At 41.1% G+C, this 14,307-nt stretch overlaps 1 protein-coding gene across 1 annotated transcript in view; it reads left to right on the top strand.

The window, feature by feature from the left end:
• Positions 1 to 14,307, top strand: part of LOC126092032 (solute carrier family 22 member 1-like) — a 248,150-nt gene that overhangs the window by 181,200 nt on the left and 52,643 nt on the right. The window contains exon 7 of the mRNA XM_049907429.1: positions 6,731 to 6,922. Coding sequence (XP_049763386.1) covers positions 6,731 to 6,922 — 192 coding nt within the window. The remainder of the gene's footprint in view (positions 1 to 6,730; positions 6,923 to 14,307) is intronic.

Below are 14,307 nucleotides of genomic sequence, written 5' to 3'. Positions count from 1 at the left end.
AAAAAATGAATTTTAAGGAGACAGATGACAAAACAAGAGGGGAATTAAAATTATCCCAGCTTGCTTCGTCACAAGAGAGTGAAATGATGGAGAAAAGTTGCAATGGAACTTCTACTAGGGATCTCTATATTAAATGTGTGGATTCTGCATTGTAAAAAGAGCACTTTGAGGAGAGAATGTCATGTCAAATTTTCAGAGAGTCCATTGCCTTGCATTTATGTGGATGTGCTGCCTTCACCACTCCTCCATTAAGAAAGAAAGCCCATACTTTCGGGAAAATTGAGGGACTGGCAAGAAAATTTCAGTGATACTGCACATTTTGCTACAATAGGAATTTTCTCATGAAGGCAAAAAAGCTGCAAACACAAAACCAAGAAATTTGAAACATCCTGCAATGACTTCTCAGGACAACCAAAAATGTGCATCAGTCATTTCAATGAAAACCACCTCCAGGAATGACTTTTTATGATTGAAGTGTTTAAATTGTACAAATGTAATGTTAATAAGTATTTTTTGTATTGTTTGTGTAAGTGGGTTGTGTTTTTTGGAAATAAATTAGTAGGGTAAATTATCCTTGAAAAATAAAAGAGCAAGAGGCAATAAAACAAGAATGACATTTTAAGATTGCACTTGTTGGAGAGTGTAAAGTTTATCAAAACGATTTGTTTGTATTGTTTCCTGTAAGATATGTATTTACCAAATAAAGCAGTATGGTAAAAATGTCCAACAAAAAAACAATGTTTCGGGATCTAGCTGTCCGCTACTGCAGCAGTTTACGCAGTGATATGACCCCTTTGATATAGACAGCCCAGCGAGCACCTATGTGGTGAAGTGGCATCATACAGAGCTATATTGACACTCGTGTCATTCAGGACACCGATGATGTGAGCCACATTTCAGCGAACCGTGAACCGATACGCAATACAGGCAAGGCGTCAAATCTTCCTCTGCAGGGAATGTGCCAATGGTGTGAACCTTTATGATCACTGTGACATGCCATTTTTCATTTGGTGTTTGTGGTACAAGTTAATGGTATGTTTTGAACATTCCTTGAATGTTGATAATGTCCGTTTTGTGAAGTACAGTACATACACCCCGTAGAAGGTTGATGTCTGCACTTCCCAGACTCATTTCCTCTCATCCTCCTGACACACACGGTGAGTCATAAACAGCTAATATTTTTCTGTCATAACTGTTAAAACAACACTTTCAGGTAAGCCTTACTAAAGACTGAACTTTTGACCAGGCACTCAAGGGTTCCTTGTAAGATGGTTAAGACTGGGCAGTGATTGTTAACTCTACCTAATCATTGCTACTGAATGATTAATATCGCTTTCTCCCTATAAAATTTTACTGTATCAGCTTGCAAAGTTACCAGTCAGTGACTCTAATTTGAAGTCCTCTTTTAGCATGAATTTATTATACAGTAATAATGCTAGGGAGTTTTCACTGGTACAACCCTTCAGATATTTAAAGTATTTTTAACAAATGTTTATATTAATAACCACAATGAAATTGTGCTGATCAGCTTGTAGCTTCACTTAACACAGTATTTATGTAAAATGAATATAATAGAGGGAAACATTCCACGTGGGAAAAATATATTTAAAAAGAAAGATGATGAGACTTACCCAACAAAAGCGCTGGCAGGTCGATAGACACACAAATAAACACAAACATACACACAAAACTCTAGCTTTCGCAACCAATGGTTGCCTCGTCAGGAAAGAGGGAAGGAGAAGGAAAGACAAAAGGATTGGGTTTTAAGGGAGAGGGTAAGGAGTCATTCCAATCCCGGGAGCGGAAAGACTTACCTTAGGGGGAAAAAAGGACAGGTTTACACTCGCACACACACACATATCCATCCACACATACACAGACACAAGCAGACATTTGTAAAGGCAAAGAGTTTGGGCAGAGATGTCAGTCGGGACGGAAATACAGAGGCAATGATGATGTTGAAAGACAGGTGAGGTATGAGCGGCGGCAGATTGAAATTAGCGGAGATTGAGGCCTGGCGGATAGCGAGAAGAGAGGATATGCTGAAGGGCAAGTTCCCATCTCCGGAGTTCTGACAGGTTGGTGTTAGTGGGAAGTATCCAGATAACCCGGACGGTGTAACACTGTGCCAAGATGTGCTGGCCGTGCACCAAGGCATGTTTAGCCACAGGGTGATCCTCATTACCAACAAACACTGTCTGCCTGTGTCCATTCATGCGAATGGACAGTTTGTTGCTGGTCATTCCCACATAGAACGCTTCACAGTGTAGGCAGGTCAGTTGGTAAATCCCGTGGGTGCTTTCACACGTGGCTCTGCCTTTGATCGTGTACACCTTCCGGGTTACAGGACTGGAATAGGTGGTGGTGGGAGGGTGCATGGGACAGGTTTTACACCGGGGGCGGTTACAGGGGTAGGAGCCAGAGGGTAGGGAAGGTGGTTTGGGGATTTCATAGGGATGAACTAAGAGGTTACGAAGGTTAGGTGGACGGCGGAAAGACACTCTTGGTGGAGTGGGGAGGATTTCATGAAGGATGGATCTCATTTCAGGGCAGGATTTGAGGAAGTCGTATCCCTGCTGGAGAGCCACATTCAGAATCTGATCCATTCCCGGAAAGTATCCTGTCACAAGTGGGGCACTTTTGGGGTTCTTCTGTGGAAGGTTCCAGGTTTGAGGAGATGAGGAAGTGGCTCTGGTTATTTGCTTCTGTACCAGGTCGGGAGGGTAGTTACAGGATGCAAAAGCTGTTTTCAGGTTGTTGGTGTAATGGTTCAAGGATTCCGGACTGGAGCAGATTCGTTTGCCACGAAGACCTAGGCTGTAGGGAAGGGACCGTTTGATGTGGAATGGGTGGCAGCTGTCATAATGGAGGTACTGTTGCTTGTTGGTGGGTTTGATGTGGACGGACGTGTGAAGCTGGCCATTGGACAGGTGGAGGTCAACGTCAAGGAAAGTGGCATGGGATTTCGAGTAGGACCAGGTGAATCTGATGGAACCAAAGGAGTTGAGGTTGGAGAGGAAATTCTGGAGTTCTTCTTCACTGTGAGTCCAGATCATGAAAATGTCATCAATAAATCTGTACCAAACTTTGGGTTGGCAGGCCTGGGTAACCAAGAAGGCTTCCTCTAAGCGACCCATGAATAGGTTGGCGTACGAGGGGGCCATCCTGGTACCCATGGCTGTTCCCTTTAATTGTTGGTATGTCTGGCCTTCAAAAGTGAAGAAGTTGTGGGTCAGGATGAAGCTGGCTAAGGTAATGAGGAAAGAGGTTTTAGGTAGGGCGGCAGGTGATCGGCGTGAAAGGAAGTGCTCCATCGCAGCGAGGCCCTGGACATGCGGAATATTTGTGTATAAGGAAGTGGCATCAATGGTTACAAGGATGGTTTCCGGGGGTAACAGCCTGGGTAGGGATTCCAGGCGTTCGAGAAAGTGGTTGGTGTCTTTGATGAAGGATGGGAGACTGCATGTAATGGGTTGAAGGTGTTGATCTACGTAGGCAGAGATGCGTTCTGTGGGGGCTTGGTAACCAGCTACAATGGGACGGCCGGGATGGGTTTGTGAATTTTGGGAAGAAGGTAGAAGGTGGGGGTGCGGGGTGTTGGTGGGGTCAGGAGGTTGATGGAGTCAGGTGAAAGGTTTTGTAGGGGGCCTAAGGTTCTGAGGATTCCTTGAAGCTCCGCCTGGACATCAGGAATGGGATTACCATGGCAAACTTTGTAAGTAGTGTTGTCTGAAAGCTGACGCAGTCCCTCAGCCACATACTCCCGACGATCAAGTACCACAGTCGTGGAACCCTTGTCCGCCGGAAGAATGACGATGGATTGGTCAGCCTTCAGATCACGGATAGCCTGGGCTTCAGCAGTGGTGATGTTGGGAGTAGGATTAAGGTTTTTTAAGAAGGATTGAGAGGCAAGGCTGGAAGTCAGAAATTCCTGGAAGGTTAGGAGAGGGTGGTTTTGAGGAAGAGGAGGTGGGTCCCGCTGTGACGGAGGACGGAACTGTTCCAGGCATGGTTCAATTTGGATAGTATCTTGGGGAGTTGCTGAAAACAGCTTTTGCATCCCGTAACTACCCTCCCGACCTGGTACAGAAGCAAATAACCAGAGCCACTTCCTCATCTCCTCAAACCTGGAACCTTCCACAGAAGAACCCCAAAAGTGCCCCACTTGTGACAGGATACTTTCCGGGACTGGATCAGATTCTGAATGTGGCTCTCCAGCAGGGATACGACTTCCTCAAATCCTGCCCTGAAATGAGATCCATCCTTCATGAAATCCTCCCCACTCCACCAAGAGTGTCTTTCCGCCGTCCACCTAACCTTCGTAACCTCTTAGTTCATCCCTATGAAATCCCCAAACCACCTTCCCTACCCTCTGGCTCCTACCCCTGTAACCGCCCCCGGTGTAAAACCTGTCCCATGCACCCTCCCACCACCACCTATTCCAGTCCTGTAACCCGGAAGGTGTACACGATCAAAGGCAGAGCCACGTGTGAAAGCACCCACGGGATTTACCAACTGACCTGCCTACACTGTGAAGCGTTCTATGTGGGAATGACCAGCAACAAACTGTCCATTCGCATGAATGGACACAGGCAGACAGTGTTTGTTGGTAATGAGGATCACCCTGTGGCTAAACATGCCTTGGTGCACGGCCAGCACATCTTGGCACAGTGTTACACCGTCCGGGTTATCTGGATACTTCCCACTAACACCAACCTGTCAGAACTCCGGAGATGGGAACTTGCCCTTCAGCATATCCTCTCTTCTCGCTATCCGCCAGGCCTCAATCTCCGCTAATTTCAATCTGCCGCCGCTCATACCTCACCTGTCTTTCAACATCATCATTGCCTCTGTATTTCCGTCCCGACTGACATCTCTGCCCAAACTCTTTGCCTTTACAAATGTCTGCTTGTGTCTGTGTATGTGTGGATGGATATGTGTGTGTGTGCGAGTGTAAACCTGTCCTTTTTTCCCCCTAAGGTAAGTCTTTCCGCTCCCGGGATTGGAATGACTCCTTACCCTCTCCCTTAAAACCCAATCCTTTTGTCTTTCCTTCTCCTTCCCTCTTTCCTGACGAGGCAACCATTGGTTGCGAAAGCTAGAGTTTTGTGTGTATGTTTGTGTTTATTTGTGTGTCTATCGACCTGCCAGCGCTTTTGTTGGGTAAGTCTCATCATCTTTCTTTTTAAATATATTTATGTAAAATAATTGATAATTTACACAGATTCATAATGAGACTATATTCTACTTAGTTCTATATGAAGCATGTTCCCACATATCGACACAGGCTATTCACACTTACATTTCATATTTGTGATTGACTGTTGTATTTTTCATTATGCATATTTATAAACTCACCTTTCATGCATAAGATATTACCTACAAATTAATTATAAAGTACAGCTGCATTGCATTTCCAGTAGTATTACAGAAAATATTTTACCGAACTACTTATTGACATTCTTTTAACAGTATTTATACTGAGTTTCATATATATAGTTTGATTTTCATGCACATGTTTTATATTAAAGCCCATGTACATTATTCGAGGAATGAAATACTACATCTGAAATAATACAGTGACTGGCACATCTTCCTGCAAATTGTCTAAATCTCCAGCACCCCAGTTGAAAAATGATACTGCAGCTTGCTGGCAACAACAGCCCCCTAAAGGGCTGTGTTATACAAACTGTGCAATGCAGAATTTCTGAAAAAACAGCACTCTTGGATATTGGTATTCCCCTAAAAACAATATCCCAAAAGAAGGCAGAGTTTTTGTGTCCACTGAGGGAAAACAGGGCTTTAAATGAAGATATATCAGTTTGTTGGAGCAGACTCTAGTAGGGTCATATCTTTCAGTGCGCAATGACCAGCCAAAAACCATACACTTTAAACTTTATTTACATATACATATATAAATGAACATTAATATAACTGGAAAAAAATTAAATGCAAATTCTACTACAAATAACATGACTCAGAAAAACTCAGCGGATAAAGTAATTTTAAAATTTCATTAACCCATGTATATAGATTAGCAACAATATGGAAAGGGTAGATTGCTACCAACCACACAGAGGAGGTATTTAGTCACAGACAGGTACATGAAAAACATTGTTAAGCTTTCAGACAAAGTCCTTCTTCTGAAACAGAACAAAGACAGACATTCTCAATGCCTCTTGTGTGTTGTGAATAGCATTCTATCTTTGCCATATTGTTGTTGAATAATCCTGGATTTTCCACTGTATATAGACTAGATAACAAAAGGAAAAGGAAATTTTTTATCAGGAATGATACAAAGACATGTGGATGTGCTCCATATTTCTATATTTGCAGCTGTTACTCTACTGATCAGCATTTTCTGTGAAGAAACGTAGTTTACCCTACTCAGCCTTCTAGCGTCCTAAGTACAGTAAAAACAATGATGACCACTGCTTAGTTTGGGGATAACACTTCTACTAAACTATAAAATTTTATTAAAGCACATTATTTAAAATTTTTTGCTGTCATATTACTCTGTCATATCAGTTGTCTTACTCAGTCATTTTATCATGATATTACTCTGCCATTTGATTCAAAACAGTCAAAATTTTAATGCTCCTTCATGTAAATTAGAGTATTTTTTATGATTTTACAAATTAATTTGATCTTCTGCATCACATTTCAGTTCTAACATGTATAAAACGGTTGTGACAGAAAATTTAACTCTATATCTGTTGTTAATATACAGGACAATACTGAAAAAATACAAAAAGGAACTTCACTTGCCACTTAAATCACAGCTTGGAGAATTATCTGATGATGCAGTGTTGTATGATGTACATTTCCAGAAAGTTACATTTCAAACAAGAGATTGTTCTTTGGAATGCATGTCTGAACCTGACTGCAAGTGGAGAAATTATATTCTGCTTGCTGTTTATTGGTATGTATTTGCACAAACTATACCTAGAGTTCTTTCTTGTAGCAATATGTGTAGTAAGATTCTAAACTGATGACAGTTATATTTCTGCAATAAGCATACCAGTGTATTTACTTTTTTGAGAACATTTTCCTTGCATAGGACGTCTTCTTTGTTCAATGCCACACTTTGCAGTTAATTAATTTCATCTTTAATGATTGTTATCAGCTGCTGTAGTGTGTAGTGCATAATGTAACAGCAAATTGAGCAATAATATACTCTCCGCTGTCCAGTGATTTTCTTTTTTAAAATTGGCAAGAGTGAACAGCAAATCCATAGGTGATCTTATTGGCGTTGTATATTAGCTATTATAAACCGAAATGGTAACAGTAAGGGCACATTAGAAAATAAATTTCTGAATCGCCCTTAATTTTATCTTTTAAGTCCACAAAGCTAATGAAAGTAAAATACCCAGTGATCCTATTACACAATGAAAAACTTTATTAAACTTAAAATATATTGAGGAGAGAAATAATTTGTAGAAATGTAAAATATCAGGACAGCAGTACTATTATAAACTATCTTTTCTGATGCAAATATGTACACATATTGGTACTTAAGTTAATGGAGTTACCATGCCTTGCACTTCTGCATCTACAGTTACACACATACTATGTTAACTGCTGTGTTGTGTGTGGCAGAGGGTACTCTGCATTCAATCATGATTGGTTTTCTTATGGAATACTGGTGGAATGACTGCTTAAATGACACTGTGAAGGTAGTGCCTGTAGGAGTGATACATAAGGGGTTGAAGAATATCTCTAGATTCTTCACCTAATAGTGGTTCTTGAAACTTTGCGAGGTGGTTTTAATGGGATTATTGGTGACTATTCTTAAGGTTTCTCAGCATTTCCATAATGCTCTTCCAAGAGCCAAACAAACCCGTGATAATTCATGCTACTTTTTAAAAAATTCCCAGATATTTGTATGAGTTGATTGATTCTAATTGTGACTCACTAGCATTGTAATCTTAGTGTGTACTTTAATGTGAAAAATGCACAAACTATTCCTCTACCCAGTCTGTAATTCTTCTCTGTTTAATATTCAGAAGATACTCTCTACATATATTGATATCTCAACCTGCAAGCTACTTGTATGCCTGTAACTCAAAATACTTCTTCATTATTTTACTAAGAGAATTTAAGATTTGGAGCAAATTAAACAAAAGATCACTATGTAATTCCTATATTCTATGGTAAACATGTTATTTCTTTATCTGTGCAATGTGTAAACAAAAAATATGCCTTACTTGTATGTAACAAAGTAATCAGATCTTTTTATCTAAACAACAAAAATTAGTAAATTATTTGAATATATTATGTGACTGGGTGTGGTACCATACAACCTAAGTAACATGGTTTTTTATATACACTACTGGCCATTAAAATTGCTACACCAAGAAGAAATGCAGATGATAAACTGGTATTCATTGGACAAATATATTATACTAGAACTTACATGTGATTACATTTTCATGCAATTTGGGTGCATAGATCCTGAGAAATCAGTATCCAGAACAACCACCTCTGGCCATAATAACAGCCTTGATACACCTGGGCATTGAGTCAAACAGAGCTTGGATGGCATGTACAGGTACAGCTGCCCATGCAGCTTCAACACGGTACCACAGTTCATCAAGAGTAGTGACTGGTGTATTTTGATGAGCCAGTTGCTCAACCACCATTGACCAGATGTTTTCAATTGGTGAGAGATCTGGAGAATTTGCTGGCTAGGGCAGCAGTCGAACATTTTCTGTATCCAGAAAGGCCTGTACAGGACCTGCAACATGCAGTCGTGCATTATCCTACTGATATGTAGGGTTTCACAGGGATCAAATGAAGGGTAGAGCCATGGTTCGTAACACATCTGAAATGTAACATCCACTGTTCAAAGTGCCATCAACGCGAACAAGAGGTGACCAAGAGGTGTAACCAATGGCACCCCATACCATCACGCCGGGTGATACGCCAGTATGGCAATGACGAATACACGCTTCCAATGTGCGTTCACCACGATGTCGCCAAACACGGATACAACCATCCTGATGCTGTAAACAGAATCTGGATTCACCCGAAAAAATGGCGTTTTGCCATTCATGCACCCAGGTTCATCTGTAATGCAGCGTCAAGGGTAATGGCAGCCATGGTCTCCAAGCTCATTGTCCACGGTGCTGCAAACGTCGGCAAACTGTTCGTGCAGATGGTTGTTGTCTTGAAAATGTCCCCATCTGTTGACTCAGGGATTGAGATGTGGCTGCATGATCCGTTACAGCCATGCAGATAAGATGCCTGTCATCTCGACTGCTAGTGATACGAGGCCATTGGGATCCAGCACGGCATTCCGTATTACCCTCCTGAACCCGCCGATTCCATATTCTGCTAACAGTCATTGGATCTTGACCAATGTGAGCAGCAATGTCTTGATACGATAAACCGCAATCATGATAGGCTACAATCCAACCCTTATCAAAGCCGGAAACATGATGGTACACATTTCTCCTCCTTGCACGAGGCATCACAACAACGTTTCACAAGGCAACGCCAGTCAACTGCTGTTTGTGTATGTGAAATCGGTTGGAAACTTTCCTCATGTCAGCACGTTGTAGGTGTCACCACTGGTGCCAGCCTTGTGTGAATGCTCTGAAAAGCTAATCAATTGCAGGTCACAGCATCTCCGTCCTGTCAGTTAAATTTCGCGTCTGTAGCACATCACCTTTGTGGTGTAGCAATTTTAATGGCCACTAGTGTATGTTAATAATACTCATTAATAAGTAGCACATAACATACTACTGTCTTCATTTAAAATTTGTACATGAATAGATATAAGAGCAAGAAACTCTCCTTCTCATCCCATTTGATAAGTCTCCCCTGACCTATAGCTCTGGGTGACTTTACTGAAATTTACCCTTTTTCCTAGACCTCTCCAGTCCTATTCCTTCACCCCTCTTCCTTCCCCTTGAACCCTTCTGCCTGAAGAAGGAGCCACTGGTTCCAAAAGCTTGCATAATTATGACCTGCTATTAAAAGTTTGTCACACACACATACAAGGTCCAGTTTTAAAATTATGTAAAAAGAGGACCACTGTTCAAAATGACATCAAATTTGAACAGCAAATTATTGATGCAGGGGGAAATGTCATGGAAGAAAAGAGTTAAAGAAAATTTGACCAATAGATGGCCCTGTAAGCACCAGGATATGGACACCAACAGACACAAGACACATGACTGTTCCTCAGTTTGCATCCAAGATACTCAATATGACTGACTCCAAAAAGGATAGTGCTCTGCTGATAAAGCTCTTTTACAAGAATGTTGACTGTGAATATGAAATGTGTTTATTCATCTCATGATGTACAGAATTTCAGAATATACATCTGATGTACAGTAGACATCTTAGGGTTACAATTAACTTATTCAAAATTTCATCAAACTTACAATATTACTTGTTGAAATATTTACTTATTCACAATTTGTCAAACTTGTAATATTTCTTGTTGGAGAATTTATACAAGGTTCTTTCTAAAGCTATTTCACTAAATCATAATTTTTTATTTCATTTTAAGGATCCAGCTCAAAGTATCACTTCATCCTTTATGAAATCTTCCACTGAGTAGTAACATCTTTCAATCAGAAAATCACATAACTTGGTTTTTAACCATTTTGCTTCATATTCGTTATGTCACACCCTCTTATTTTGTTGTGAATTTTCATGGGTGTTTATTGAAGAGTCTGAGCACACAACTTTAAATGATTTGGGGTGACTATAAAGTTTCCTTTATGTCCTAAGAGTGTTGAGAATGGTTTTTCTGAATAGGTCAGCTGTGTTCTGTAGGAAAAGAATCATTTCAAGGGACAGTTAATAACTTAGGTCTTTAAATAAATGTCAACACAATGCCCTTTGCTGTGCAGTGCACATATTATGAATTATCCTTTTATTGCAGCTTTGGTATTTGTGTAATGTTTCCTAAATTTCCCTCAAAAATTATGCCATATCTAGTAAGTACTAATGGATTAACAGCTATAGTATGCTACTTCCCTGATGTCCATATGAGTAGCACTGGCTAAAATTTTCATTTCAAAGGCAAGGGTGTTGAATTTACTTGCTAGTTATTCTGTACGTTTATTCGATTTCAAATTTCTGTCTAAGTTTATTCTGAGGAATTTGACTGAGATAAGTTCTTCCATTTTTAATTATTATGAACAATACCGATATCTTCAGTTTTTAACTGTATGGGCTTTTGAAATGTTTAACATTAATCCATTTGGACTGAATCATGTTTCCAAGTTACTTAAAATATTCATAACATTCTGTGGTATATTGTCAGCATTTTTATTTTCAGTTAGGGCAAATGTACCATCTGCAAACAAGGTTAGATGAGTATATTGAGAGCCAAATCATTTATATACAACAGAAATTGGCCTAAGGACTGAGCCTTGAGGAATTCCTTGTAACTTACTTTTCCATTGTGAGAAGTAATCTGCTGGATTATATGTGCACAGCAAGTTCAGTGTGCTGAGTTGCTACAGAGGCCTTTCAGAAATTCTAGAATTAACAGTCATCATTTCCTACAGCTTGGCCATTCAGATCACCTGATCTTAATCCACCTGATTTCTGGCTGTGGGGTTATCTGTAAGATGCTGTGTTCAATACTCCAATTACGACTGCAGCTGAATTGAAGGCATGCATTGCACAATACATTCTGTACATGACTCCCAAGACACTGTGATATGTGGTGGAAAATGCTGTTTCTCAATTTCAGTTTGAAGTAGAAAACAGCAGGCAGTATACTGCACCAGTCTCATGACACTGAAAACTGATGTCATTTTGCTTTTTCTTCAGTTTTTGGCCCCAGGACACTTAAAAACCAATGCCATTTCTCTTTTTAAGCAGTTTTTTGGCCCTAGTACAATTAAAAACTGATTTTCCCATCCAGTGTGGTATGACCTTGCCCTGGTGGGTTGGCTAACCTAACTAATAGTGTCGCAGAAGAAGCTGAGTGGCTCTGTCACTGTGGTGTAGCAGTTATGATACTAGGCTGTTGCATGGAGGGTCATGAGTTCATAAATCATCTGAACTGTAAAATTTTAATTTCTGTATTTGGTTCGAGGACATTCTAGAAGTATCCACAAATATCAAGAATCATTGTACTGGAATGTTCTGTAACTGTATATATACCATATGTGTTCTGGCTGGAGGCAGTTCGCTCCCCACTCTTGTATGTGCAAGTACTGAATAAACCTTCGTTAAGTGTAGTTAGTGTTCGTCATTCATCTCTTTACAGCTTCTTCTACATGACACTATTCTGGTAGAGGCGCTGGGTATTGGAACTTGTGATAGCACACATTATCAACGACACAGTGGCTCCCATCAGGCCATAATAGAGCTGCCATTACAGGGTGAAAAACCTGAGTTCAAGCCATATTCAACAGATCACAATCTATCAGAGACAGAAGAAGAAGACGACATTACAATGACAGCAACTGTGTGCCATCACATGAGACATCCTTTTGGGTTCTCTGGTGACGATGGTGACAAATGGGATGACACAGCGTATTTGGCTAATGTATTTTTCTGCTTGGAGAGCACTGCCAAGCAATGGTATGAGAACAACGAGAAGACGTTCACAAGCTGGGAAGTATTCCAGGCAGAACTCTGCAAGTATTTCAGTGACACACAATGACAGAAGTGCAAGGCTGAAGATATATTAAAGTGCAGGGCACAGCGTCCAGGAGAAACTACAGCATCCTACATTCAAGACATCTTGGAGCTGTGTAAAATAGTGGATTCTAGAATGAAGGAGGAAGATAACGTTGTACATCTCATGAAGGGTGTTGCTGAGGACATGTATCAAGCCCTACTCCTGAAGGTGGTTTCCACAGCAGATGACTTCATTAAATGGTGCCAGTATATCAAGACAATGCATCAAAAAGGAATTACATGTGAGAAGTTTGAATGGCTTCCAAACATTGTATCAATGTCTGTGATGGAGGAAGGAACTGATTTCACAAGTGTTCTTCATCAGATAGAGAGGAAGTTCAGAAGGCACTTGGATTGCACGGCAAGCAAAAACCTGAGATGCTTCAAGAGGTCATAAGGTAGGAAGTGGAACAGACATTGAACCCAATCTCTCATCTTCATTGCCCTTTAAAATGGTGAAAAGTCAAGACCCAGGTGAAGTTATGTTCCTACAATGCCTCATGAGGAATCTGTTTGGGGACCAAGGAAGACTGACGTATGGAGGACCCAGGATAACCAACCAGCATGTTCCCACTGCGAACAACCGGGACATGTGGTGTGCTATTGTCAAGAAAGGTGGTGGATATTTGATGATGCCCACACCAGAAGACAGCAGATCAATCTTAGCCGATGCCATCTCCGGCACGATGAAGATGTGAATGCAGGACGATGTAGGTCACCATCGCCGCACACTAGCTGCTGGACAGGATGCTCCCCAACACGCCGATCAAGGTCTCCATCGCTGATTAGAAGCTCCAGCCGATCACCTAGATGCCACAACCTGGAAAACTACAGGGTGCAACCTTCTTTGGAGGAGAGGCTGCCGAAGGAAAAAATCCTCCGCTGTCGATCATTAAAATGTACATGTCGTGTGACTAGGGCCTCCCATCAGGTAGACCATTCGCCAGGTGCAAGTCTTTTGATTTCACGCTACTTCGGCGACTTTCACATCAATGGGGACGAAATGATGATGATTAGGACAACACAACAACCAGTCCCTAGGCGGAGAAAATCTCTGACCCAGCCAGGAATTGAACCCAGGCTCTTAGGATTGACATTCTGTCGCGCTGACCACTCAGCTACTGGGGGCGGACCGTCGATCACTACAAAAATGATAGGAAACTACATCAATATCCTCATGGATGGCCGACCAGCCTGAGCTCTGGAGCATCATATTCAGTCATTTTGGAGAAGTCCCGTCGCCAGTTGCAGAAAACCGTATTCGTCAACAAAAAAACATTTCCGATGAAGGTGGCTAATGGGAAATATGTAAAACCTACAGGAAGATGTGTCATGTGGGTATATGTGGCCATTCACAGCCCTTAAAATTCATCATCTTACAAGAGTGTAGTCATGATGTCATTCTCGGATGGAACTTTTTGAAAGCTTCTCAGGCAGTTATAGATTGGGGTCACTCGAAGATTATGCTAGTTGAGACGAGATTCTGTGGACAGGAAGATGCACATCTGAGTGTGTGGAGACTACGTGTGCTGGATGAAGTGATCATTCCTGCACTCAGCGCTAGAATGGTAGCTGTCTTGTGTCATGCCATGCATCAACCCATGGATATTGTAGTGGAATGTAAGAGAAGCGTGCCACTGAAGAATAACTTGG

This window comes from Schistocerca cancellata, chromosome 7 (genome assembly GCF_023864275.1).
Source record: "Schistocerca cancellata isolate TAMUIC-IGC-003103 chromosome 7, iqSchCanc2.1, whole genome shotgun sequence".
In the NCBI taxonomy this organism is placed as follows: Eukaryota; Metazoa; Arthropoda; class Insecta; order Orthoptera; family Acrididae; genus Schistocerca; species Schistocerca cancellata.
The sequence above is the reverse complement of the archived record's forward strand: the minus strand, read 5'-3'. Positions and strand labels throughout refer to the sequence as shown.